Source organism: Vulpes vulpes, chromosome 2 (genome assembly GCF_048418805.1).
Source record: "Vulpes vulpes isolate BD-2025 chromosome 2, VulVul3, whole genome shotgun sequence".
NCBI classification, from domain to species: Eukaryota; Metazoa; Chordata; class Mammalia; order Carnivora; family Canidae; genus Vulpes; species Vulpes vulpes.
The window spans coordinates 148,466,282-148,493,545 of NC_132781.1; the positions used below are offsets into that span (position 1 = coordinate 148,466,282).

Below are 27,264 nucleotides of genomic sequence, written 5' to 3' on the forward strand. Positions count from 1 at the left end.
TTGGGCCCAACCATGAATTTACTTATAAAAGTATCACCAACTCCATTAATTAAATCTCAGACACTATGCAATTATAAATACCAACATATGTGAACATAAATTTAGAAGAGGACAGTTTATGATCTGATAGTCCAAATAGAGCGATTATTTCCATTAAAAGTGATAGAACTCATCGATCCAGTTAGTACTAATATCAACATGCAATTTCAAAACAACCAACCATGAATGCAATAATTTGAGACATTATGGAAAAAAGAATTATTTAAATATTAAGCTTCATGTTCCGCTTTCGTCCCAATGATTTTACTACTTGAAAACGTAATAAAATGACCAGAACCTAGTAATGGTTCTGGGAGCATGAGTCAGAGCAAAATTTCTAAGTTTCCACATCACAAACCAAATCAGAGCTTGGGCAAGTTATGAACAATTTGGCCTCAGTTCTCCATTTAATAATTTCACTATTTTCTGAAACTTGTGAGAGCATACGGGCCTAATAAATATTATGAAGGTAATAGGTAACCTAAATATAACACGAAATTAAATTCACTCATTAAAGGTCATTTTAAAAAATCTTACTGTATCTTATGGTCAGGTTTCTCAACCTTGGTACTCTTGACATTTTGGACTAGATAATTCTTTGTTCTAAAGGACCCTCCTACACACTGTAGAATGTTTAGCAGCCACTGTATCCAGATGCCAGCAACACCCTGCCCTGAGTTGTAACAATTGAGAACATCTCCAGACATTGCCAAATGTCCGCTGGGGGGACAAAATCACCCCCAGTTGAAAGTCATCATCTTACAGTGAAATTGCTAATGTAAATTTACTTTGCAGCCAGCGATATGATCAGGTCATGGAATCACTGAAGATCATGGTCTACCAGAGAAAGCGGGCAGAGAAATTGAACTGTGAAGTAGAAAAGTCACATTAAAATACCAGAAATGGGGCACCTGGCTGGCTCAGTCATTGGAGCGTGGTGACTCTTGATCTTGGAGTTGTGGGTTCAAGCCATGTTGGGTGTAAAGATTACTTAAAAATAAAATCTTAAAAAAAAACTAGAAATAATTTAAACAGTGAAAATACCAAATATAACTCCTTGCAAAGCATACCTTCTACACAATCAGTTAGATTTCCCTTTTGCTAAGATCACTCCTTAAAAAGAATAGCTAATATTTCCATTTCAGGTATGAAAAAGTATTTCTGGTCCTTGATAATTTCTAGTTTGTTACTCTTGATCTAGAACAATAATTTTCCAACAATCTATGGTAAAAGACCAGTTTTGAAATTTCTAATCTACTATAGACCAACATGTGGTCCTACTGTGTGGATTGGTATCAAAGAATTCATAGACCAGCTGCGTGGGAGCCACAGTCTGAGTAACACTATTCTGGAGTTCTAACTTCTATTGAGAAGTATGGTTTTAATACCTTTTGAACTCTTCAGTGATAACGTTCACAAGCCAATCTATAATGTTTTTTTATTGGCTTTTTTGTTCAAGAGACAGAAAGAAAGGTGGTTTTGTCACCTTTTGAAACACAACTATACTAAAATTAAAGGAAGAAAAGGATTTCTTTTAAAATTCTTTTTTGGATACTTTAACATAAGACAAAATTATGAAAGTGCCTTAAATATCTTTAATCCCTAGTATTTCCTGCTCTTCAGCTTTTAAAGAAGTACAGCCTCTTCTGTTAGAAAAACCGTATGGCTGCAAAGTGGGTGAAAAGCAGAATGGTTTTAAAAACCTGTTCTACCAACCTTCTCTTTCCCTCCAGAGGATCTCTTAGAAGGTAAACAATTTAGAAATACAACTTGTTTCTATTGGCTTGCACTTGCCTTCCAATTAAAGTTCTATTCATAAAGTAGAAAACTGTCAACAGCGGCTACATTTCCACATTACACAATAGCATCTCTTGAAAATGGCTGGAAAAAGCAGGAGTATTTTGAGTTTTGCCCAAATGACTTGTTTTATGTTCATAAAACTGGTGATCTGTGTGTGTGTAGAATTGTCAAATATCAAACTAGAAGGGAAACTGACCAGACTTGGGCCACAGGCACCCTTCCCAGGGTTAACTTAAAGTTTCATTTAGCTGGGCAAGTCAGAGTATCCCAGGAGCCTCTTAGCTCATTTCCATGTTTGTGTGCACATAAATATGCCCAGCCCTTAAAACTGCAGTCTTAGAGTTAGAAAATACCTTTCCACTCATGTAGCCAAACAGCCCTGACTGCCTTTTATTGTGAAGCTTTCTCTTTAAGACTTCACCAGAAAATTAAAATATGGAATCTATTAGGAGAGGCTTGGAAAAGAGAGATTGATCTGAAGATATTCTTATCTTTTACAGAGAAAAGGGCTGACCAAAAAAAAAAAAAAAAAAAATGTAGATGAGTGAGACAATATGAAAACAAGCATGGAGATTTTCTCATCTTTCTCCTAACCAGAGTTTGAGTATACAACAGGAAGAATGGGGAGCCTTGGGGCCAGCTTTGATTCACTCAGAATGGACTCAGCAAAGTCCTCTGAAACCAAGGCCATTCCACTAAGAAATTATTAGTCCTTTGACTCATAAAATCCAAACTTTGCTATGTAATCTAACAAAAATGCAAGTATAAAAAAAATGCAAGTATAGTAATGGTGAAAAATGTTCCTCTCAGGGTCCCCAAAAATTGGACAAATGGTGGCTTTTGAACGTAGAATGGGCAAATTCTAAAACCTCTTCCCCCATCAAAATTTACTGCTATGTAAGTGTCTCCCGATCTGACAAGTAGGGCCGGATTTGCCGTCTTTCGTCAGAATCCTCTCCAGTGGGATCGTTTTCCTCACCAGACTCCACGTAGATTGGCCAGTCATTGTCTGTGTCACTCTTTTCTTGGCTTTCAGAAGAAGCCTCCACCAGGCTAAGGTTGATGGGCATCAAATCGTCCTCCTCGTCGTGCGTGTCTGTAACACAGGTGCAGCTGTCACACAACCCAAAGCGCCGTAGTCCCTGGGACAGGTGACTTGTAAAAGTTCTTCTGCAGCCCTTGCAGATGATTGGACGGTTGGATCTGTGAACCTAAAATCACAAGCAGACACAGCAAACGCTCTCGCCCCTGCTCTCTCTGCCACAGCTTCAGCCTCACCAAGGTGCTTCCACCCCAAGGCCATTGGACATATGGGAAATGTGCCCACCTCCCCATTGCCAAGCCTGCCCCCCCACCCCATACTAATGCCTCTGAAGAAGTCTTCACTGACGCTCTGGGCCAGGTTAGTCCCCCAGCTGTATATTTTCACCTATGCTCCTTTTCTTGAAATTTTAAAAAAGATTTTGTTTGTTAAAGGGGGAGAGGGGCAGAGGGAGAGGGAGAATCTCAAGCTGACTCTGTGCTGAGCAAGGGCCCCACAAGGGGCTCAATCCCACAACGCTGAGATCATAGCCTGAGCCAAATCAAGTCGGTCACCTAACCAACTGAGCCACCCAGGTGACTCCGTTACTGAGTTTCTAACAAATTGTTGGTAAATTCCCTAAACTATAAGATCCAAGAAGGCAGGGACCATTCACATTCATGTTCTTTTTTTTTTTTTTTTTTAAGATTTTATTTATTCATGAGAGACACAGAAGGAGAGAGAGGAAGAGGCAGAGACACAGGCAGAGGGAGAAGCAGGCTCCATGCAGGGAGCCCAATGTGGGACTCGATCCCGGGTCTTCAGGATCAGGCCCTGGGCTAAAGGCGGCACTAAACCGCTGAGCCACCAGGGTTGCCCCACATTCATGTTCTGTCAGATTTGTTACTATATCCCTATGCCTGTATATAAAGCACATTCGGGGAATGGATGTGGATTTTAGGTATGGCTTTTTATGTACCTGGGATTGTCTAGTTCTTAGGGAGGCAGACTTGCTAGATGGTATCTCCTCCAAACGTGGCAGATGCTCCAGCCTTAGCTTTTTTGATAAATGCATTCCTTACCTATGAGAAGCACTTTGCATGCTAGAAGAAAGAACCTGATCTCCTACGCAATGCAGTTCCTCCTTAAGGCAGCAACCCTGGGGGCAGCGGGGTGGGGGGGTCCTTCTGTATAAGGAACTATCTAATACGTGCAATTCTTTAGGGGCTCCAGCCTAAAGGGACTCTGTAAACCAAGCCTCTCCTGTGGAGAGCTCTGGATGCAGGATACAATAAGAGGTAAAGACAGAGAGAAATGACAGAGGACAAGGGCCAAAAGCACAATACCCACCTCACTGGAGCTGCTACCACATCCTGACCAACATCCCTGCTTTCCATGAGGTTTCCTGGGCTTTTTACATTAAACCCCCGACCCTTAGCCAACCTGAGTGTGTATATGACCTTTGCAACCTGACAGGGCCTCTGAATACCACCTCTTTGGACTATAGTAGACTGGACCTTGTACAACAGGGAAAGACAGAGGGAATAAGGATTCCAACCAATGAACTATCTTAGGGGCATCAGGGACCTACTGCTGCCAAGACAGACTGGAGATATAATTTGAGGGGGAAGGGGCGCCTGGGTGGCTCAGTTGGTTCAGCGTCTGCCTTCAGCTCAGGTTATGATACCAGGGTCCTGAGATTGAGCCCCACCATCAGGCTCCCTGCTCAGCAGGAAATCTGTTTCTTTGCCTCCCTCTGCCCCACCACCCTTGACCCCCCTCCCCCACTCATGCTCTCTCTCTCTTTCTCTCTCAAATACATTAAAAAATCTTTTAAAAAAGAATTTTTGGGGAAAAAACAGACAAACAAAAACTTAAGGCCATGAGAAGAGGCCATTCTCAGACAGATGTGCTGGTGCCAGCCCTGAGAGTGGAGACAGTCAGTAATCTTGTATTTATCTTAAAACTGAATTCTTTCAAAACCACAACTCACATACCATAAAATTCACCTTTTTTAAAAAAGATATTTATTTATTTATTTATTTATTTATTTATTTATTTATGGGAGCGAGAGAGAGAGTGCGCACAAGTAGGGGGAGTAGCAGTGGGAGAAGGAGATGTAGACTCCCCACTGAGCAGGAAGACCAACATGGGGCTTGATCCCAGGGTCCACCTGAGCTGAAGGCAGATGCTTAACTGAGCCGGCCACCCAGGTGTCCCAAAATTCACCTTTTGAAAGCATACAATTCAGTGGTTTTTTAAAGTATATTCACAAAATTGTGCTACTATCACCACCATCTAATTCCAGAACATTTTCATCACCCCAGAAAGAAACCAGGTGCCTATTAACTGCCTTCCTCTCCCATCTGACATCCTCTTAGGCCCTGGTAACCACTGATCTACTCTATCTCCATGGGTCTTCCCACTTTATGTATTTCATATAAATGAGATCATATGATGATCTGGCCTTCTGTGACTGGTTTCTTTCATGTAGTATAATGCTTTGGTGGTTCCTCCATGTAGTAGCATGTATCAGAACTTCATCCCATTTTATGGCTGAATAAGGGTCCATTGTATGGATAGACCACAATCTGTTTACTCATTCATCAGTTGATGGACACGTGGGTTATTCCCACTTTTTGGCTTCTATGAACAATGCTATGAACATTTGTGTGCATGTATGCTTTTGTGTGAATGTATGTTTTCAGCTCTCTCGGGTATATACTTAGATACAGAATTGCTGGGACTTGGTAATTTTATGCTTAACTTTTTTTTTGAAGAACCACCAAATTGTTTTCCGCAGTGGCTGCACCATTTTACATTCCCACCAGCAGTGTGTGAATGTTCCAATTCTTCCACATCCTTGCCAATGCTTTGTTATTACTTGTGCTTTGATTATAACAATCCTACTGTGTTTTGAGTGGTATCTCATCATGGCTTTGGTTTGCATTTTCCTAATGACTGGTGATGTTGAGCATCTTTTCATGTCCTTATTAGGCATTTGTATAACTTCTTTACAGAAATGTCTATTCAAATCTATTGTTTAATTTGGTTATTTGTCTTTTATTGTTGAATTGAAAGAGCTCTTTGTATATTCTAGGTACTAGATCCTTAGCAGATAAATGATACACAAGAATTGTCTTCCATTCTTTGGGTTGTCATAATATTGATAGTGTCCTCTAAAGTCCAAATCATTTTTATGTTTGATGTTCCAAAGACTGATTGCCTTGCTCAAAGATATTTTTTTTATTTAAGATTTCATTTATTTATTCATGAGAGACACACAGAGAGAGAGAGAGAGGCAGAGACACAGGCAGAGGGAGAAGCAGGCCCCATGCAGGGAGCCTGACGTGAGACTGGATCCCAGGTCTCCAGGATCACGCCCTGGGCCAAAGGCGGCGCTAAACCACTGAGCCACCTGGGCTGCCTGCTCAAAGATGATCTTAAATACAATACCTTCCTAAATGGCCTGAACCCCTTTTATATGGTGGGAATTAACTACCTACATAGGAGACAGAATCCCAGGGGGCAGCCAGTGGGAGGGGAGGTCCCCTGGATCTGGAGCCCTCTTTGCTGCCCACAGGTCGCCTTAGGAAGGACGGCGCACGCTTCCCCCACATCCAGGTACCGAGGTTGGGTGGAAAACTGAGGATGCATTTTTCTCACCTTTGGCATCACATCCCTGAGAACAGACCCACAATCCCCTTGTCCAGGACTCACTGCTCTCTGCCTTATGACAACCATCACTCACCAGGATCTAAATTTTCTTGAGTCTAAGAAAACTAGTCTCTTATCATATAAGTTTAACTTTCTCTAAGTGCCACCAAGCCAGCTTTAATTTAATAGAAACATATGTTTAAAATTCTCTGAAAATAGGGGCACCTGGATAGCTCAGGGGTTAAACACCTGCCTTTGGCTCAGGTTGTGATTCCAGGGTTCTGGGATCAAGTCCTGTATCAGGCTTCCCTGCAGGGAGCCTGCTTCTCCCTCTGCCTATGTCTCTGCAGAGGACATCTTTTCTTTTTATATTCTAGTTACAATATAGAATTGTATATTCTATACAATATATTCTCATAAATAAATAATTAAAATCTTAAATAAATAAACAAATAAAATAAAATTCTCTGAAAATACTCTAGTGGACAGAGAAGTAAAAGGGAGGCTGGTTCACCCTTACATTAGCTCCCTCCCCTCCTTCTCTCCATCTCCTCTACAGGAGATTTTCCAGCCCAGACACTTACGCTCAGGGCATGACTCCGCAGGTGCTCCTGTCGAGTGAACCTCTTGCCACAGGTCTCACAGGGGTAGGGTCGTTCGCCCGTGTGTGAGCGGATATGCCGCTTAAGGATGCCCTTCTGTTTGGCGGTGTAAGGGCAGAAAGGACACTTGTGGAGCTTGATGGGGACCACGAGCACATCACCTAGGGAACCAAACGGGTTGATTTTGTACTTGTAAGCAACCAATGACACTGGTCACCCTCTAATGGGTGATCTGGAGCTGGGGAATTCCGCCAGCCCGGATCCAGAGGGAAGACATCAACTTTACCACCAGCTAATAATAGCAAGACACTACAAATTCCAAGTCTTTGTCTGGCTCCCACTCAGCCAGAGGGTGAAGCAGGCTTCTGATATAAGGTTGGAAGGAATGCCATATGGTACTGGCTTTCGAAGTTCTCTGTGGCTCACAGTTAGAGATACAGCTTACATTACAATCTCAGAATTCACATGTCTACAAGTGGATAACTGGAAAAGCTTCCCAAAATAACACTCACTCTGACAGTGTGTATTGTCTTTGATTTCATTTTAAGGCGATGCTGAGACCCTGTTAGGAACTGAATTACATCCCCCTGCCCAAATTCATACATCGAGGCCCTAACCTCCAGTGTGACTATATATTTGGAGATAGGGAGGTAATTACGATAAAATGAGGTCATAAGGTGGAGCCCTAATATGATAGGACAGGTGTCCTTATAATTAGAGGAAGAGAAACCAGAGATCTCATTCTCTCTCTGTTCATGCAGAGGAAAGGCCATGTGAGGACCAGCAAGAAGGTAATCATTTGCAAGCCAGGAAGAAAATAACCCCACCAACACCTTGGTCTTAGACTCTGAGCCTCCAGGACCGTGAGAAATTCATCTCTGTGTTTAAACCACTCAATCTGTGGTATTCTGCTGTGGCAGCCTGAACTGACCAACACAGACCTCCTGGATTGATTCCATGACCCTCAAAGGTTTGGAAACCTCTGTTATGATGAATCAGACCCTTGGATCGGGATCCATACTTCCTGCTATAGGAGAGCCTAAGAATGGCTTCCAGGCATATGCAGAAGAGGTGTACTATGATGCACATCCTAAACTGGAATGCGTACTAACTATAGATCAGAAATCATCAAAAATCCAGGAATTCACTTAAGTCTTTTTCCAACTCCTTTTTTTTTCCCCACCTTGCTTATACAACCATTAAGGTGACAACATGATTATCCCCTCCAATATAAAAACTGTTCCTTTCAAGTTTCCTGAGTTACCCTTACTATAGTATTCCAAGATGTGTTTCCTCTATCCATGCCCTTCAGGATTTTTTAAGACTTTGGTCATATCATATCATATAGAACGGCATTAGTGACTCAAGCTTTCCAGGCATTAAAATCTGGGTTCAAGTCCCCACTCTACTATTTACCAGCCACATGACCTTAGACATTTCATTTAACTTCTCTGGGTCTTACTTTACTCATCTGTAAAATATGGATGATAGTAGTTCCCACTTTAAAGGATTGTGTTAAGAATGAAATGAAGTAATACCTAAAGCACAGCACCTGGCACATGGTAAGAGCTCATAAATGTCAGCCATTTTTGTCACCACTATCCTCTCCTTGGTGTTTCTTTACTGATGAAGCAGCCCAGGCTCTGTGGTTTCTCTCAATACTGGAGTAACTCCTTTTCTCTGGGACCTTCTCAGAATACCTAACTGAGCTTTGACTTTTCTGAAGTGTTGCCAAAAGTATGGCAAGCTGATTCCCAAGTGAGAATCCAGCATCATTCTACACAAAGGTGGAGATTATTTTCTCTGGTTTCCAGCGCCCAGATTGATAATGCCTAACATGCTGCATAATCTATAGTGATTCCAAAACCTGTTTCCTATTTTAAAAGCAGGAGCTCTCAACTTGTCACTACATATGTATGTTGGATTATTTCATTTCTCACTGGTCAGACGAACTGAGATGCCAGTTTCTTGCTCACTCTTCTGGTGGAATCTTTCTGCAATCTATCCCCACCAGCTTGGCATTATACTTTACCTTCCTTCTCAATTATCTACAAAAACATTAAGTAAGATGGGTCTAGCATTAGTCCCTAACCAACTGTTTAACTATATCTTCATCAGAAAAGTAAGAATTATCACAACATTTTCCTTCTTCTCTCATGATCTGATTTCACCAATACAACCATTTATTTGAATGTCTATTACATACCAGACACTGTGTTATCAAGGTCTATCCTTACCAAGAAACCCATTTCCTCCCTCAAAAGTTAAGGCTAGCAGGAAAAAAAGACATGTAAACAAATTCATACATATAATGTAACCCAAGCAAAGTTCCAAATGAAGAAGCATGGACAAGAAACTAAAGAATTCAGTCTAGGAATTCAGAAAAGATTTCTGGGAGAGATGATATTCAAGCAAGATTTTAAAGAATGAATAGGAGTTCACCATGAGTTCAAGAGAGAAAGGTATTTCATTTTTTTTTAATTTTTTTTTTATTTATTTATGATAGGCACACAGTGAGAGAGAGAGAGGCAGAGACACAGGCAGAGGGAGAAGCAGGCTCCATGCACCAGGAGCCGGACGTGGGATTTGATCCCGGGTCTCCAGGATCGCGCCCTGGGCCAAAGGCAGGCGCCAAACCGCTGCGCCACCCAGGGATCCCGAGAAAGGTATTTCAGACAGAGTAATAACACATGCTTAGGCATAGAGGTAAGTGAGAATACAGAACATAAAGAATATAAAGTGGAGACAGGGGATGAGAAATGACCCTATGGGAGGGGCAAGAACCAGGATGTAAAGATAACTTTTCAATCGTTTATTCAACAAATTCAAACTGAGCATCTATTGTGTTGGGCTGTGTTCCACGCCCTGGGGATACAGTAGTGAACAGAAAAGACAAAAATGTTTGCCTTCATGATTTTGATATGTTCAGGAACTTGAACTTTATTCTCTAAGTAACTAGAATTTTTTTTAAAGATTTTATTTATTTATTCATGAGAAACAGAGAGACAGAGGTAGAGACACAGGCAGAGGGAGAAGCAGGCTCCATGCAGGGAGCCCGACATGGGACTTGATTCTGGGTCTCCAGAATCATGCCCTGGGCCGAAGGTGGCGCTAAACCACTGAGCCGCACAGGCTGCCTAAGCAACTAGAATTTTAAGGAGGGGATGTACATAGTCATATTTGAGGTTTTCTTTTTTTAAGATTTTATGTATTTATTTGAGGGAGAGCAAGAGAAAGCATGGATGGGGAGGGGCAGAAGGAGAAGAGGGAGATGTAAGCTCCCTACTGAACAAGGAGCCTGACCCCAGGACCATGATCTGAGCCAAAGGCAGATGCTTAACCAATTGAGCTCCCCAGGAGCCCCTAGACTGGAGTTTTAAAAGATCTCTCAGAGGGATGCCTGGGTGGCTCAGCAGTTGAGTGTCTGCCTTTGGCCCAGGGCATAATCCTGGAGTCCCAGGATCGAGTGCCACATCGGGCTCCCTAGGAGGAGCCTGCTTCTCCTTCTGCCTATGTCTCTGCCTCTCTCTGTGTGTCTCTCATGAATAAATAAATTAAAAATCTTTAAAATAAAATAAAAGATCTCTCAAAAGACAATGCAGGGGAAGGTTATTTATTTATTTATTTGTTTGTTTGTTTGTTTACTTATTTATGTATTAAGATGTATTTATTTGAGAGAGAAAGAGAGAGGGAGGGAGAGGGAGAGAGAGTCTCAAGCAGACTCTGCACTGAGTGGGGAGTCTGTCACAGGGCTTGATCTCACGACCCTGAGATCACAATCTGAGCCAAAACCAAGAGTCAGACACTTATCTGACTGCACCATGCAGATGCCCCAAAGGGGAAGGATTTAAGAGAAGCAAGATTAAAGGCAGGAAGTAACAGGTGGTAGAGAATGAGAAATGTCATGAACTAAAGCAGTGACCGTGGAGGTGAAGAAGAGATACGCATGTGAAGGAAAATGAATAGCACTCTATGACTACATGGGGAAGGGAAGAGAAGGGAAAGAGAAGACTCAAAATGACACAGATTCTGGGTTAGCTGGCCTGGTGAATGACGGGGAAATAAACCGAGGTAGGGAACACAGGAAGAAAAGCAGGTACTAGAGGAATGAGGAGTTCAACTGGGATTTTACTATGTTTGGAGCAGGCCCAGAGCATCCGTGGGAAGCATATCTGGCTTTAGACAAATAAATCTGGAGTTCGGCACAGAGGCACAGAAGGGAATACAGTTTTGAGAATCGTCAGCAGATTGGAGTGGTTGCTTTAATTAAGGCCTGGGTCTCCCCTGAGTACCCTGCTTCCCTTACTCCATCACCCTGATACCTCTGAGTCAGAGGTGAGTAGGATAGTCCTTGTGCCTCACTGTTATCCCCAGACCACTGTCCCTCCCTCCATCCTTAAAAACCTTAAGAGCTTTTGAAGCTCACACTATCAAATGATAGCATAATTACCTCTCCTTATTGCAGCCATCTTGGAGCCCCAAGGTCACATCCTCATTCTGTGGAGGTTTGATCACATTGCCTTCAAATACAACTCCTGACATAATTCTTGGTGTGAATACTGAAAATGACCTCTCCAACACCCTAGCTTCTCAGTTCCTTAACCTCCTTTCCTCCAAAGACTTTGTTCTCCACCCCACCTCAGCTATCCAATCCTAGACCAAGAGCTCTCAACTCTACCTGCATATTAGAATCACCTGGGAAACAAACAAAACGATGCCCAATCTCTATCCCAAGCGTCATTTTTTTAAAAGATTGTTTATTTATTTATTTGACAGAGGGAAAGTACAAGCAAGGGGAGCAGCAGGCAGAAGGAGAGAGAGAAGTAGGCTTCCCGCTCATCAGAGAGCCAGATGCGGGGCTTGATCCCAGGACCCCAGGATCATAACCAGAGCCGAAGGCAGATGCTTAACCAACTGAGCCACCCAGGTGCCCCACCAAACATTGTATTTTTAAAGCACCCTGATAGTGTGTAGTTGGGAGTGAGAATTATGGCCCCATACCGAGATATTTCCAATGAGTGCATTTGCTCAACAGCCCACATACCAAGCACCCCACTTCCCAGTCACTATTTCATATCTTTCCAGCTCACCCCCTAAATGTCCCTTCTTGGTTGGGACCAAGCAATGGACTTTGCTGCCATTTTACTCTCCTTCACCTCCTTGGGTCCTCATGCCTCTCCTTCCCCAGCTTAGTACCCCCAATCCATCACTGAAATCACTTCTTCACATCCACCTTTAACTGCCTGGATCCTCTCTCTCCCTCTGTCTATATTCACCTGGTCAAACCTAAATTCCAGTTAAATGCAAACCTATGCCTGTTCCATAACTGAAAGAAGGCAAGTTAACATCACTGGTGAAAAATACACAACTGTGTGTTCTGGTCTCACTTCAAATCCATCTAGCCATCACCCTCTGAGCATTAATATCAGAGCCCTTGGTTCTGCCCAAACACCCTAAATATTTCCCTGGCTCACTCTTTCCCACTTTTCTCAAGGACTATTCCACACCCTCCCTCTGCTCAGGTCTCCACCCCCACTGTCCCCTCCTCTCTTTAGCCACTGTCCTTACTTCTTTAACTGAGGAGAAGCAATCAGAAGAGAACCTCTCCGTGCTCCCAGCCACCTCCAAACTCCCCCATGAACACATATGGCTTGCTTTCACTCCTGTTCCTATGAATGGACTAGCCTTCCTCAAATGCAGAGCCAAACCATCCCCTGCCACATGTTCAGGGACCCTGTCTGCCCTTGATCTATCAACTGTCCCTCTCTCTTCTGCCCTCAATTATCCTCCTCTCTCCTGGATCACTCCCATCCAGGAGTAAATAAACATGCTTTTAGATCCTCCACCTTAATAAAAACCTTGACCTCATATGCCCCTTCAGCTACTGATGTATTTCTGTCTCCTTCACAGCAAAACTGCTTGAAAGAAGCATCAACACTCACTGTCTTCACATCTATTTCCTCAGCTCTGATTCAAGCCCTTTGGTCTCTTGCCTCCCACTTCATCAACACTACTCTTGGCAAGCCCACAAATGAACTCCCCAACGATCAGTTCTTAATCCATCTACATGCAATACTGGACATAGTCCATTTCTTTTCTTTTCTTTTCTTTTCTTTCTTCCTTCCTTTCTTCTTTTTTTTTTTTTTTTTTTTTTTTTTTGTGAAACCCTTTCTCCTCCTGGCATCTATCACTCTCGATTCTCCTCCTACCTCACTGTCTGCCTCCTCCTCATCTTCTTTACTGGCTTCTCCCTATTTCCTGACCTCTACATGTTGTAGTTCCCCAGGGATCAGTCCATAAATCTCTCACCTTCTTCTACTGCTCTAAGTTCATGGGATGTATAGTTTTCAAATTCCATGGATCCATTAATGACTCTCAAATGTCAGCTATGACTTCCCCCCAGAACCCCAAGCACACAGATGCAACCACTTAGTGAACATCTCCACTTGGATATCCAAGGAGCATGACAAACATAACGTGTTTAAATCTGCTCTAGCTAAAAACCTGAGGATCATCCTTAACTTCTCTTTTTCTCATACCACTCATCGAGCCATTAGCAAATCTCGTCGGTTCTGCCTTTAAAGATAGTACAGTCCTATGCAAGAAGACCACTTTGGAGGTTATGGCACACTACCCACAGGGATCATTTTAATATATGTCATTTCAAGTCACTCTTGGCTGAGACCCTCTAGTGGTATCCCTTCTCAGAGGACAACCCAAAGGTCTTCTCATGGCCTTCAGGGCCCTACTTGGTCTGCCCTCACCCAAATGCTCTGACCTCATCTCCTAGCACTCTGCCTCGCACATTCCACTCCACCCTCAGCAGCACCCTGCTGTTCCTCTAGTACACTCGCCAACTGTGACCTGCACCTGGGCCTTTGCACCTGGCTCTTCCCTCTGCCCTAAATGTTCTTTCCTCGGATTTACCTGCACCATTAGCTCTCTTCTTCTCTTGCAGTTTCTGCTCAAAGGCAACTTGTTAGAAAAGACTTCCTTGTCTATAGTAAATAAAATAGAATCTCCTTCACTCTCTATCAACTTTTCCCATGCTTTAGTTCTTCATCCTATATACTTACTTATTATGTTTGTTGTCAGCCTCTCTGCATTGGAATGTCAGCTCAATAAGGACAAGGACTACCTTTTGTTCACTCCAATGAACAGTGCCTGGCATATAGTAGGTACTCAATAAACAGCTGTTAAATGATTGAATGAATGGATACATATATCAATGGAACAGAATAGAGAGCCCAGAAATTCTTATATGGTCAATTAATCTATGAAAAAGGAAGCAATAATATACAAACAGGAAAAGACAGTCTCTTTAATAAATGATGGTAGGGGGACGCCTGGGTGTCTCAGTGGTTGAGCGTCTGCCTTTGGCTCAGGGTGTGATCCTAGAGTCCTGGGATTGAGTTCTGCATTGGGCTCCCTGAGGAAAGCCTGCTTCTCCCTCTGCCTGTGTCTCTACCTCTTTCTGTGTGTCTCTCATGAATAAATAAATAAAATCTTAAAAAAAATAATAATAAATGATGCTAGGAAAAATGAACAGGTACATGAAAAAAATGAACCTGGACCACTTTCTAACACCACAAAACAAAAACAAACTCAAAATGGATTGAAGACCTAAATGTGAGACCTAAAAGCATAAAAATTCTAGAAGAGAGTACAGGCAGTAATTTCTCTGACTTCGGTCATGGCAATGTTTTTTTAGACATGTCTCTTAAGGCAGGGGAAACAAAAGCAAAAATAAACTATTGGGACTACAGCAAAATAAAAACCTTTTGTGCAGCAAAGGAAACCATCAATAAAACAAAAAGGCAACCTACTGAATGGGAGAAGGTATTTGCAACTGATAAATCCAATAATGGATGAATATCCAAAATATATAAAGAACTTACACAATTCAACACCATAAAAACAATCTGATTAAAAAATAGGCAGAGGACCTGAACAGACATTTTTCCAAAGACATACAGATGGCCAAAAGACACATGAAAAAGATACTTAATATCACTAATCATCAGGGAAATACAAATCAACATTACAATGAGATACCACCTTACACATGTCAGAATGGCTAGACTCAGAAGGAAATAACAAGTGTTGGCAAAAATGTGAAGAAAAAGGAATCCTCCTACACTGTTCGTGGTAATGTAAATTGGGACAGTCACTGTGGAAAACAGTATGGAGGTCTCTCAAATTCCACTATGGGGAATTTGCCCAAAGAAAACAAAAATACTAATTTGAAAAGATATGCATCCCTGTGTTTATTGCAGCATTGTTTACAATAGCTAAGATATGGAAGCAACCTGCATCCGTTGATAAATAAATATACACACATACACACACAATGGAGTATTACTCAGCCATAAAAAAAGGATGAGACCTTGATGGTAAGATGTTGAAGAAGCAAGCCAATGACAGAATTCTGGACTCACTGGCATTAAATGACTCTGTGATGAGACTGGAAAGGAATGGGCAGAGGTCAGAGCAACGGGTATCCATGGTATCAGGAGCCAGAGGAAGAAAGAATTGCAAGAAGGAGAGAAAGGGCAGAGTCAACAGCTGAGAGAGGCCAAGTAAGACAACACCTGAAAATCACTCATTGGACTGATTCTAGAAATGTATGGCTGACCTCATGGCAGCAGTGTCAGTGGTGTGTAGGGGGCAGAAGCCAGACTGTGATGGGCCGAGAAAAGAACAGGAAGTAAAACAGTGGAGGTAGTCAATGCAGATGAACTTTTAACTTTCTTTTTTTTTTTTTTTTTGAACTTCTAATTTTCTAAGAAGCAATGGGAAGTGCTGGAGCTGGGATTGGGAGGTCTGGGGGAGGAGAGCTTATAGGAGGACCTTATGATATGACAGTGTCTATTTATGTCAGATGTATGCAATGTGGATATGGAATTATTACAACAACCTCCTGACTGTCTCCCTGCCCTCATCTCCCCTCTCTACACCATCTGGTGCTGAGGCCAAATTAATCTCCCTCAAGCAGAGAACCTGCCCATTCCCAAGCTCAGTAACTACCAAAAATTCCCCTGCGCCTATAGACAAAAACTCACCTCTTAGCATGTAAGGTTTTCCATGACCTGACTCCAATAAATTTTTCCCTATGTTTCCTCTTCTTATCCTCAGATATCACTTTCATAATGCAGGAGGAAGCCAGCACTCCTGCTTTTAAACTACTGTGAAAGTCACACCTCCATCTGTCTTCCAGCACTAGTGTCTTTCTATCACGTGATGCCAATGACACACCTCTCATTTCCTCCGAGACACCACCAGTTCTTTGAGGGCTGGATCCATGTCTGATTTATCTTTGTGTCTTTACCAGGAAGGTACTAAAATATTTGAGCAAATAAATGAATGACCAAACACCTTAGTCCAACTCTGTGCCTTGGCATTTGGAATAAATTCACACAGGAGCCTCGTGGATAGAATCAAAACTTGGCAGCCAATTGTCACGGCCAGGGGCCAGGGTGGCTGCCTTGACATAGCACCTTCTAGCTGGAAACGTGACTTTATAGATTGATAGACTGGACCTGAATGAAGGTGGTGTAGGCTACATTACTGTTTCTTGATACTTTGCTTACAGGCAGAGAGGGGTTGAAAGATAAAATCACGGTACTGAAATCTTCTATTCATTTGTGCTGCTTTCACAGTTTGTTTGAATAGAACGAAGCCAGCTCAGGTTTCTAGTTTTAGCTCTGCATTCTTAGTAAATTCACCAAACCCTTGTGGGTCTCAGTTTCTCTACACTCTTCTGCCAAACTCATGAGGGTCTATTGGGTGTGAAAGGGTGGTCACCATCTGTGAAGTGCTATTATGCACGGAAATGAGATTTCAATTTGTTCCCACAATGTGTTCATGAAAACAGCCACTGCCTTCTAAATGCTGGTTAAGCCAGTGTCCCTGAGGATCAGAAACAGCATTTTCAAGTTTTCAAGCCTAGTTTTAATCAGACATACAGAGTGTTCTTGCTTTAAAAAAATGAAATTAAACGTCTCAAGACAACCATTTAGTAACAAATAAAAGTGGCTGATCTCCCTTATCCAAAATACTTTCATTGCTCAGTTTTGAAGGGTGAATTTAAACTGGGATTCATTAATTTCTTGGCTTGAAGTTCTGGAAGCTATAGGGTTCTTTCATCAGTACGGTGGCAGCCAAGTCTATTTCAATCTCCTACAAGACATTTCACAGCACAATTACCCCACCTGTTAAGAGGAGCTAGTCATGTCAATTCATCTCTCAGAACTGTTTAGGGAAACAACCAAGTTCTCTTAAAACTCAAAAGCCTACCAAAGGAAAATATCTGATATAAAAGCTAGCTTAAGGTTGATGATTTAATTAAAACACACATCTTTGGAGTTATCAACATTAATTATTGAGAGAAAAAAGCCTACCAAAGGATATAAGAAATGTACTCACATAAAGCCAAATGCCGACTCATTTTAGACATCCTTGAGTAAATAGAACCATTGACTGTGACACCCTAAGTGCATGTCTACTATCTGTCAGGCATCGTGGTTGACACAAAGAAGGATAAATTTCTTACCTGTCTAGAATATGTTACCATACATGAGAAAAAATTCTGAGAACCTTCTCATTTGGTCCTCAACCCTGTGAGAAAGGCAAGGCAGGGATGATTAGCTCCTGAACAAAATGAGTTCAAAGAGATTTACTGATTTAAGTGAAGTCCCACTGCTGATTAGTAGAAGACAGTAGGTTCCCTCCCTGTCTTCAGAACTGCCCTCAGCATGCTTATACTCTAGTTGTGGAGGTAAAATACTTACATACAGGAAGAGACAATGGCCTGCACACAGCAGGTGCTCAATTAACACCTCCTGGTGGGGTGGTAATCATGTGGTGGTAATGATGGCGGTGAAGAAGACGGTGATGATGAGGACAGTGACAATGATGATGATCATGATGATAGAAGCCAATGAGGCACAAATGTGCATGCTAAATGACCACCAGAGATACTGAATGCTAATGGAGCTCACCTGAGTCCTCTCCATACCAGTCAGTCGGTACATCCATCATGGAACTCACGCCTCCTCCCGCACCATCTGGTCTTCCCTCCAAACCTCGGGAAAAGTGATGGTCCCCATCATCTTTGCTCTGGACAGCACTGTTGCGCAGGAGCGCCTCCAGGAATTGTTTCACGTGGTAGTTACTGTAAGCCAAGTCGATAGCCTGGCCACCGGGCAAACCCTCATCCATGTGGGTCAGGCTGAGTGGGGCAGCATACGGCTGCAGGTGCGCACCACCCTCCACCTCCACCTCCACCTCGTCAGCATCAAACTCCACCTTGGGCTCTATCTGTTTGGGCAGAATAGAGAGGTCACTGTCAGCAGGGCCACTGCCCTGGCTGTCCTTCACCACCAGTTCCAGCGGGTGGCAGCCTCTGCAGTCACTGCAAGGGGACGCTCTTGGACAGTCCACACTCTCCTCTCCCTCACCTGGAGAGGAGACCAAGCTCTTGGTATCGCAGGAGGTCCCTTCCCTCCCTGAACTGGGACTTCCACTGTCAACCTGATGAGCCGCCACAGCCGCCGCCGCCGCCGCCGCTGCCGCTGCCACCGCTGCAGCCACTGCTGCCTCCTTCTCCATCTTCCGGCAGATATCAAGGGATGACCTGATGTATGTCTTGCAGAAGTTCACCACATCGTTCATCTGCAGGTAGCTGGCAGCCGACATAACTTCAATCACATTCTCCCCACACAGATCCAGCTTCCCAGAGTACAGGAAGTCTAAGATGGTGGAGAAGGCATCGGAGGTGACAATGTCCAGGGAGGCAGTGCTGTGCCGCCCACTGTCCTGGATGTAGTGAATGAGCAGGGCTCGGAAGTAGCCGCTGTTGGCAAACAAAATGTTCCTGTGGGCCTTGAAGACCCGCCCTTCCACAATGATGCTGCAGTCACAGAAAAAGTCCCGTTTTCGCTGTTCATTCAACTCCCCCAAGAGCTTGCCATAATAGGATTGCATCTCCATTTCTCCACCAGCTGCTGCTGCTCTGGAGTAGCCTGTATCTCTGCCAAGATTTTTTTTTTTTAAGTTAATTCACCAATCCCAACCTTACAAATAAGATGTTCAGTTTTAATTTTTCTTTTTCATTCTTCTGAAAACACTGGTTCAATACCGTCTTTCTGATACAGGAGCTATTTGGCATCTAACAAAAATCAGAGGTTGTCCAACAGGGTTAATTTTTGAAAAACAACAAAAATAACTAGAACAAACTGCAGGTGGCATAGTACATAGTGTTTTACATGGAATCTCTCAATGAATTTTTTTTTCTCAATGAATTTTTAGAAAAACCTGATGATAAAATACCCATCTTGTCCCCATCTTTCTGATAAGGAAACTGAAACTTAAGAGAAGGTAGGACATGACCCAGCTGTAACAGAGCCGGGACTCAAAACCAGGTCAGTTATCCCCTGGAGTTCCTGCTCTTATGCCTACACTATACTTTCTTCAAGACTCAAAATATAGATAATACCCAAATCTAATACAGTTCAACCCTGATATGGATCTTAGAGACTATACTAACCTGTCTCACCTATTATCATCACTTCATGGAAACATGGTGGGTTCTTGGGCTAGCCAGCATACAGTCATCATTCTTTTTTTTTTTTTTAATAATTTTTTTGATTTTTTAATTTACTTATGATAGTCACAGAGAGAGAGAGAGAGGCAGAGACACAGGCAGAGGGAGAAGCAGGCTCCATGCAGGGAGCCCGATGTGGGATTCGATCCGGGGTCTCCAGGATCGTGCCCTGGGCCAAAGGCAGGCGCCAAACCGCTATACCACCCAGGGATCCCTACAGTCATCATTCTTATGGTTTTAATGCCCTTTCTGGTTTTGCTAGAACCACCCTTCCCCCATTCTTGGCCAATGTGTCTTGCCTCAGTGGGCATCATACCCAGGCTCTAGATATAATAGATACCAACATGATCAAGGTATCCCACATTCTGAGCTCAGGGATTAGCTCAGAGATGGCTATGTTGGTTGGCCAGAGCAATTAAGAGCAATAAATGTTTACTGGGGGTTCCAAAAAAGAGCACTGTCTACTCTGTGGGTATGTGGGATGTCAGAGATGCTGCCTCACCACCAGGGGAACCAGCCCAGCAAAGATGACAGTCCAGCTCAGGCAGCAGCAACAGATGGAGCCCGGGGACACCATCTGAGCCCCAACCCATGCTGTGCCAGAAGCCAATTAAGTCTCTTTTTTGCCTTAGCAGGTCTGAATTGGGTTTTCTATCTCTTGCAAATGAGAGGCTCCCAACTGACTGACGCCACTATCCTTGGTTCACTCCCCTGAATTTTATGTCCTGGCCCTTGTCTGTCAGTGGACTACAAGCCTTTGAAGACATGAGCCACATCTTCTTTCTTTCTTAAAAAAAAAAAAAAAAAAAAAAAAAAGATTTTTTTTTTTATTCATGAGAGAAGAGAGAAAGAGGCACAGACACAAGCAGAGGGAGAGGCAGGCTCCACGCAGGGAGCCCGTCATGGGACTTGATCACAGGACTCCAGGATCACACCCTGGGCTGAAGGCGGCGCTAAACTGCTGAGCCACCTGGGCTGCCCACATCTTCTTTCATTTGCTATCCCCCATAGCATCTGGCAGAGTACTTTGGACAAAGTAGGTTTGCTAAATACAAAGGAATACTCCTTTCTTAATTGCCAAATAGAACAGGTATAAATCAAGTTTAAAGTCCTTCCGCTGGTGAGAAAGACAGATGTTGACATTCTTCCTTGAGATCCCTCCTCCATCTTTTCCCATTACACAAACCACAGAGCCATCCTGTTACAGCACTGCGGCTGGTCTTAAGGGTTAACTTACTTCAAGTTAACCTAACTCCGTGCTTACTGACCTAAGGCCCTGGACCTAACTAGTAACAGAACTAATTTGCTTTCCTTGAGATTTGCAGAACTCTGGCCTTAGAAAATGAAGAACCAGAACTTTCCCAGTCCACAGAGACCAGCAAGTCTGTTTGAAGCTGCCTTGGCTTTCTGATTAGCCCAGCAATTTTTTAACAAAATGTTTTTCTTTTTTAAGGTCACATAAATGGTCACTCTACTGACCTCCCTTTGTACATCTGTAAACCTTGCCCTCCTTTGGAGAAAGATCAGAATACTCATGCACAACCCTAGGGTACCATCGAACCAGACCTTCTTGCACAACCTCTGTGCACTGAGGCAATTCTGTAGCATCACTGAATTGCACATAATCAAAGACCACTGTACTACCATAACTGATTAAACTCCTTTATTTTTTTTAAGAGTTTATTTATTTGACAGAGAGACCATGAACAAGCGCAAGTGCACAAGCAGGGGGAGCGGCAGAGGGAGAGGGAGAAGCAGTCTTCTGCTGAGCACAGAGCCCTGTCAAAAAATCTCTGTACCAGGCAGAAACCTCAGAGTTGGCTCTTGTACAAGAGTCCAGCTTCTCCCCAGGTAGCCAGGCTCCTCCCATAAGTATTGGGTTTTTAAGTAACAAGCAGCCAAAATTGGGTTTCAGTTACCCCTTTTTTTTTAATTTTTTTTTTTTTTATTTACTTATGATAGTCACAGAGAGAGAGAGAGGCAGAGACACAGGCAGAGGGAGAAGCAGGCTCCATGCACCGGGAGCCCGATGTGGGATTCGATCCCGGGTCTCCAGGATCGCGCCCTGGGCCAAAGGTAGGCGCCAAACCGCTGCGCCACCCAGGGATCCCCAGTTACCCCTTTTCCATACTGAGCCATTGAGTGCAGAAAAGTTTCTACAACCAAGTACATCATCTCCCCCTACTTGGAATCACAAAAGGCCTAATTAGAGCTGCCAAGCACAACTAACTCCTTAGCACTCCTCCATTCTACAAATGCAACACAACAATACCTCACCCACCCAGAAATCAGGCACTTTCTCCCCACAAAAGGGTCGCCCACTGGCAAAATAGATTCCCCAAGGTCTATGCACTAACTACACAGACTATACTAATTAAAGACCCTCAACAACCTTATTAAGTGACAGTTCACACCTACTTTCTATATATTTATAGCAAGTAATGCATTAAGTTTGGAAACTAGATGACTGGGGCACCTGAGTGGCTCAGTGGTTGAAGTCTGCCTTTGGCTCAGGGCATGACTCTGGGATCCTGGGATCAGAGTCCCTCATCAGGCTCCCCTCAGGGAGCCGCTTCTCCCTCTGCCTATTTTTCTGCCTCTCTCGCAGTGTCTCTCATGAATAAATAAATAAAATATTTTTAAAAAGAAAGAGGGCAGCCCGGGTGGCACAGCGGTCTAGCGCCGCCTGCACCCCGGGACGTGATCCTGGAGACCCTGGATGGAGTCCCACATCAGGCTCTCTGTATGATGCCTGCTTCTCCCTCTGCCTGTGTCTCTGCCTCTCTCTCTCTCTGTCTCTATGAATAAATAAATAAAATCTTAAAAAAATAAATAAATAAAAATTAAAAAAATAAAAAGAAAGAAACCAGACAACCAATTAGGGAGAGAAGTTGAGGAGCTTCTATAAGCAAGTAAACTGACAAAAGTGAGAACTGACAGCTAGGAAATTGTAGAAAAGTTACTTTAAAAATAGACTCGGGAATTTTTTTCAAAATATTAGCCTGAGGCCATGTAGCTAAGTATTAAATGCTCCTACATATTCAAAATGGTCTAAGGACAGCACTAAATTATAGCCTGGGGCTATAATTGATGGGCCTATGTCACCAAGATGATTCTTACCCATTTATATTCGTTTTAAAGTCAAGAAGTTATGTCATAATTTCTGGAATTTTTTTTATCCGAAGTGGATAAAATTAACTTTTGGTTTAGAAAGGAAGAAAACTATCAGATATCTGCACAATTCTACTATTCCCCCCCAAAAAATTAACCCTGAAAGTTGTCACAGGACTAAGGTTTCACTGTCATTTCCATTTCTTCTGACTGCTCTAACCAAGCCTTCCCATCAGTTCCTGCCATTGCCTTTGCCTATCAAAATATGAAGGGGAAAACAAGATCTAGGAAAATGCAACATTTCAATACCACACTCTACTCTTCTTCAGAACTGGGTAGCTCAGTATGTTAAGCGTATGCCTTTGGCTGAGGTCATGATCCCAGGGTCTTGGGGTCAGGCTCCCTGCTCAGCAGGGAGTCTGCTTCTCCTTCTCCCTCTGCTCATTCCCAACCCATTCCTGTTCTCTCTCTCTCAGATTAAAAAAAAAAAAAAAAATCTTAAAAAAAAAAAAGAACTGAAAGAAAACCATATTTTTCAGTGTGCTAATATCCACTGTTGACATGGATGTAATCTGGAACACCATTTCAGAGAGGAATTTGGCAATATTTATTAAAATTTAAAATGCACACATCATTTGGGTTGCCTGGGTGGTTCAGTCGGTTAAGCATCCGACTCTTGATTTTGGTTCAGGTCATAATCTCAGGGTCATGAGACCAAACCCCAAGTCAAGCCCCCAGATGGCTCAGGAGTGGAGTCTGCTTCAGATTCTCTCTCTTTCCTTCTCCCTCTGTCCCTGCCCCCCTCTGTTCATATGCATGGTCTCCCTCTTTCTCAAAAAAAAATTTTTTTTTAAAGATTTTACTTATTTATTCATGAGAGACACAGAGAGAGAGAGAGAGAGAGAGAGAGAGAGAGAGAGAGAGAGAGAGGCAAAGACACAGGTAGAGGGAGAAGCAGGCTCCATGCAGGGAGCCCGACGTGGGACTCAGCCGGGTCTCCAGGATCACATCCGGGGCTGAAGGTGGCGCTAAACTGGTGGGCCACCGGAGCTGCCCAGAAATTTTTTTTAATTAAATATAAAATGTAAAAATTTTTAAAATGCACACTTCTTTTGCCCCAGAAATTTCAATGTAAAAATTTAGTTTTTTGGATGTTGCCAAAAAACATCAAATTACAAGTTCAGAGATCTCCATTCACCAGGTTTTTGTACTAGTGCAAAAGTAAAAATAATCTAAATGTCCACCAATAGGGGACAAGTTAAATCAATGAGGAACAATCACACAGGGGAATACTATGCAATCCTGTTTTTAATGAGCTAGAGCTGTGTGTGTTCATTATGGAAAGGTCACCGAGATACATTAAGAGAAAAAGGCAAGATGCAAAACAAAATGTACTATGGTACCATCCACATATGCATGATTTTTCCCCAGCAAGGTTATACAAGCAAGAGTTAATAGCAGATATCCTTGAGAAGAGGGATTAAAAAAAAAAAAAAAAGAGAGAAGAGGGATTAAGGGTAAGAGGTGTGTGGAGGGACCTTCACTTTTCATTTTCAACCTTTCTGTGCTGTCAGAGTGTTTTACTATGTCTATGTTCTGCTTTCATTTTTTCCTTTTAAACAAAGGGAGGAAAGGAGGAGGGACAGAGGGATAAGGAGTTGGCTGAGAGAAATAAACTAGGGTAGATACAGTACTTAGTCTGAAGAATAGTTTTATCTACAGGGCCTTCTCCCAGGCCACGTCCATCTTTCACTGGAAGATGCTCCTTTCCAGCAATAGTACCCAAAACCCATCTCCTTTGGCTTTCTCTCTGCAAATAATCTAGATTCCATTGGGTCATATAAATACTGCCTAACCTTGCAAAAGTCTGTCCCCAACCCTATATTGTGGAAATCGTTACTCATATCACTTGCCTTTAGTGTCTTGCATCCCTGGGACATGCTGAGGATCACTACTTCTCCTTGGAAAGAAGCTCTTTGGGTATACTGCTCTCAGAAGTACAATTATCCACACTCTGGCAGGGACTCCCCCCACCCTCCCAGCCCTCTTACTGTTCCAATTCAATTCAACAGTTACTGGCTATATACAATGCCTGACACAAGGAAGATGCCAGGAATAGAAAAAAAAACGAACCCAGGAGAGAGCAGGTGCCAACACTACCCCCTGCAACACACTCCCACATTCCCCAGGGAAACCTACCCAGATCACATAACTGTGTTCATTTAGGCACCAAAACCAGGTTTGAATTCCACCCCCTGACTCTGACTTGCTCCTTCAGTCTCATCAACCTAAGAATAATGAAAACTGCTCATCAAAGAAAAGGGGGGTGGGTAGGAGGGAGGGGGTCGCCTGGATGGCTCAGTTGGTTAAACGTTGGACTCTTGGTTTGGATTCAAGTCATAATTTCAGGGTCATGAGATCAATGGAGCCCTTGCTCCGGCTCCTGGCTCTGCTCAGTGGAATCAGCTTGAGACTCTTCCTCCCTCCTACCTCCTCCCCACCTCTCGCTGGCTCGCTCTCTCCCTCTCCCTCCCACCCCTCCCTCTCTAAAATAAATAAATAGGGATGCCTGGGTGGCACAGCTGTTGAGCTTCTGTCTTCCTCTTAGGGCTTGGGGTGTGATCCCAGAGTACCGGATTGAATCCCACATTGGGCTCCTTGCGTGGAGCCTACGTCTCCCTCTGCCTGTGTCTCTGCCTCTCTCTCTCTCTCTCTCTCTCTCTCTCTCGGTCATGAATAAATAAATAAAATCTTAAAATAAAATAAAAAACATTAAAAAAAAGAAAGAAAAAGAAACCTGTTCATCAATTGCTAGCATTTACTAAAAACCACTTCTCATGATGAAGCACTGTAGAAAGTACTTTATAAGCATTAAGTTTTACCTTACAATAACCCAATGCAGTAGATATCATCGTTATACCCTCTTTTTCAGGAGAGGAAACTGAGGCTCACATTTATAGTTAATACACCCAAACGAGCATCGGAACCAAAATTGGGTTGATTCCAGAACTGACACGCTAACCACAATGCCAACCTGACTCCCCAAAGGGTTGGGGAAGTCACTCCTCTCCCAACGCACGGAGTGGAGGGGAACGCCACAGCAAAAGAGTTTCCATTTCCACCGAAAAAAATTCGGGGTCAACTGCATCTTCAGTTCACCTGCTAAGCTGCTCCCAAGACAAGGGGGTTCCCTCCGCCCCCTTCCAGAGCCAGAGCACCCTGCGGAGATCACGGGAACCAGTTGCTGGACTGGTCTTCGGCTCCTGAGGGTGGGGAACAGGGACCTGCCCCTCCCGTGGCCTCCTGCAAACAAAGTGACCACCGCTGCGGCGAGCGCTGCCCCAGCCCGGCGGAGCCCTAGCTCCCCGCCCCGGCACCGTCGCAATAGGCAGGCGCCCAGACCACCCAGCTGGACGACGCGCGGAGACAGCCCGATGCCAGGAAGGGGAGGCAGCTGCCGCCGCGCCGCGCCGCGCCACCCTGCTCCACGCTGGAGCCCAGGGAGGGTCGGTCATCCAGCTCAGGTCCGCGCGGCGGGGGGCGCAGGAGTAGCCCAGGCCGGGCGGTCCGAGGGAGGCCGACCGAGAGGGGAGTTCCCTGCCCGCTCCCCCCACCCAAGGGCGACCTCCTGGGGCGCCCCGAATCTTCCCCCAAACCCATGAAAGCTGCAGCACGAAGCCGCTTCACGGGTCTCACCTTCCAGCCGGATCCAGCCGCGCGGCCGCCGAGCTCCGCGTACCTACACGCCCCCCCTTCATTCACCTGTCGCCCCCTCCGTGAGAGGCGAGGCAGCTGACCAATCACAGGGGCTCCTGGGCCTGGAGGGCGGGCCCTTCGGCCAGCAGGTTCGTCAGCGGCGCCCGCGCCGCCTCGGAGGCTGCGCTCTGACCGCGCCGGGGCTCGCGCGGTGACGGGAGTTGTGGTCTCCGCGTTCCTTTCTCCGCCGAAGAGAGAGTGGGCGAGACTACAAGTACCGAGATACCAAGAACCGCCGCTTACAGAAGGCCGGAGCTCCGTTGGGTCTTCTGAGTCCCACTTGAGGGACCTGCCAAGTGTTGATGCCTTTGTCCCGAGAGCTGGGAGCACGTTGTGCGCAGGAGGGCTGCCGGGGAACAGGAGCGCTGACCTATCAGTCCGCACACATTTTACTTGCCCGCGCTCCGCGGAAATTCTGAAAATTAAGTGAAATGCTTTCACCCACTCAACAGGTTTTTACTGAACGCCGCAACTCTCTCTTCCCTTGAAAAGCTTTCAGTTTCACGTATACAAGTGAAAACAGGCAGCGGTGCCCTTGGCACTCAGCAACAACACTGGCATGTTGTGGGACAGCTGTGAACGAGACAGACCAGCTTGGAGCTCGGCTCTCTTAGGGGGCGTATCAGTTTGCTGGGGCTGCTGTATCCGATACTACAAACTGGCTTGAGCAGCAG

General features: G+C 44.1%; 1 protein-coding gene across 4 annotated transcripts; it reads right to left on the reverse strand.

Annotated features, from left to right (window-relative positions):
• On the reverse strand, positions 1-26,720 carry ZBTB8B (zinc finger and BTB domain containing 8B). Of its 4 annotated transcripts, none has more exons than XM_072750384.1 (5): positions 26,531-26,713; positions 25,994-26,137; positions 18,120-19,150; positions 7,102-7,280; positions 1-3,050 (listed from the first exon to the last, which is right to left on the reverse strand). In XM_072750384.1, the coding sequence occupies exons 1-5, from the start codon at positions 26,590-26,592 to the stop codon at positions 2,733-2,735; spliced, it is 1,734 nt and encodes a 577-aa protein (XP_072606485.1). In that variant the 5' UTR covers positions 26,593-26,713; the 3' UTR covers positions 1-2,732. The 4 variants fall into 4 exon arrangements, with proteins under 4 accessions (XP_072606485.1, XP_072606488.1, XP_025870300.2 ...); XM_072750387.1 differs by having other exon boundaries at positions 18,120-19,288; positions 26,531-26,601; XM_026014515.2 differs by lacking the exon at positions 25,994-26,137 and having other exon boundaries at positions 18,120-19,288; positions 26,531-26,720.
• Positions 26,721-27,264: the final 544 nt, after the last annotated feature.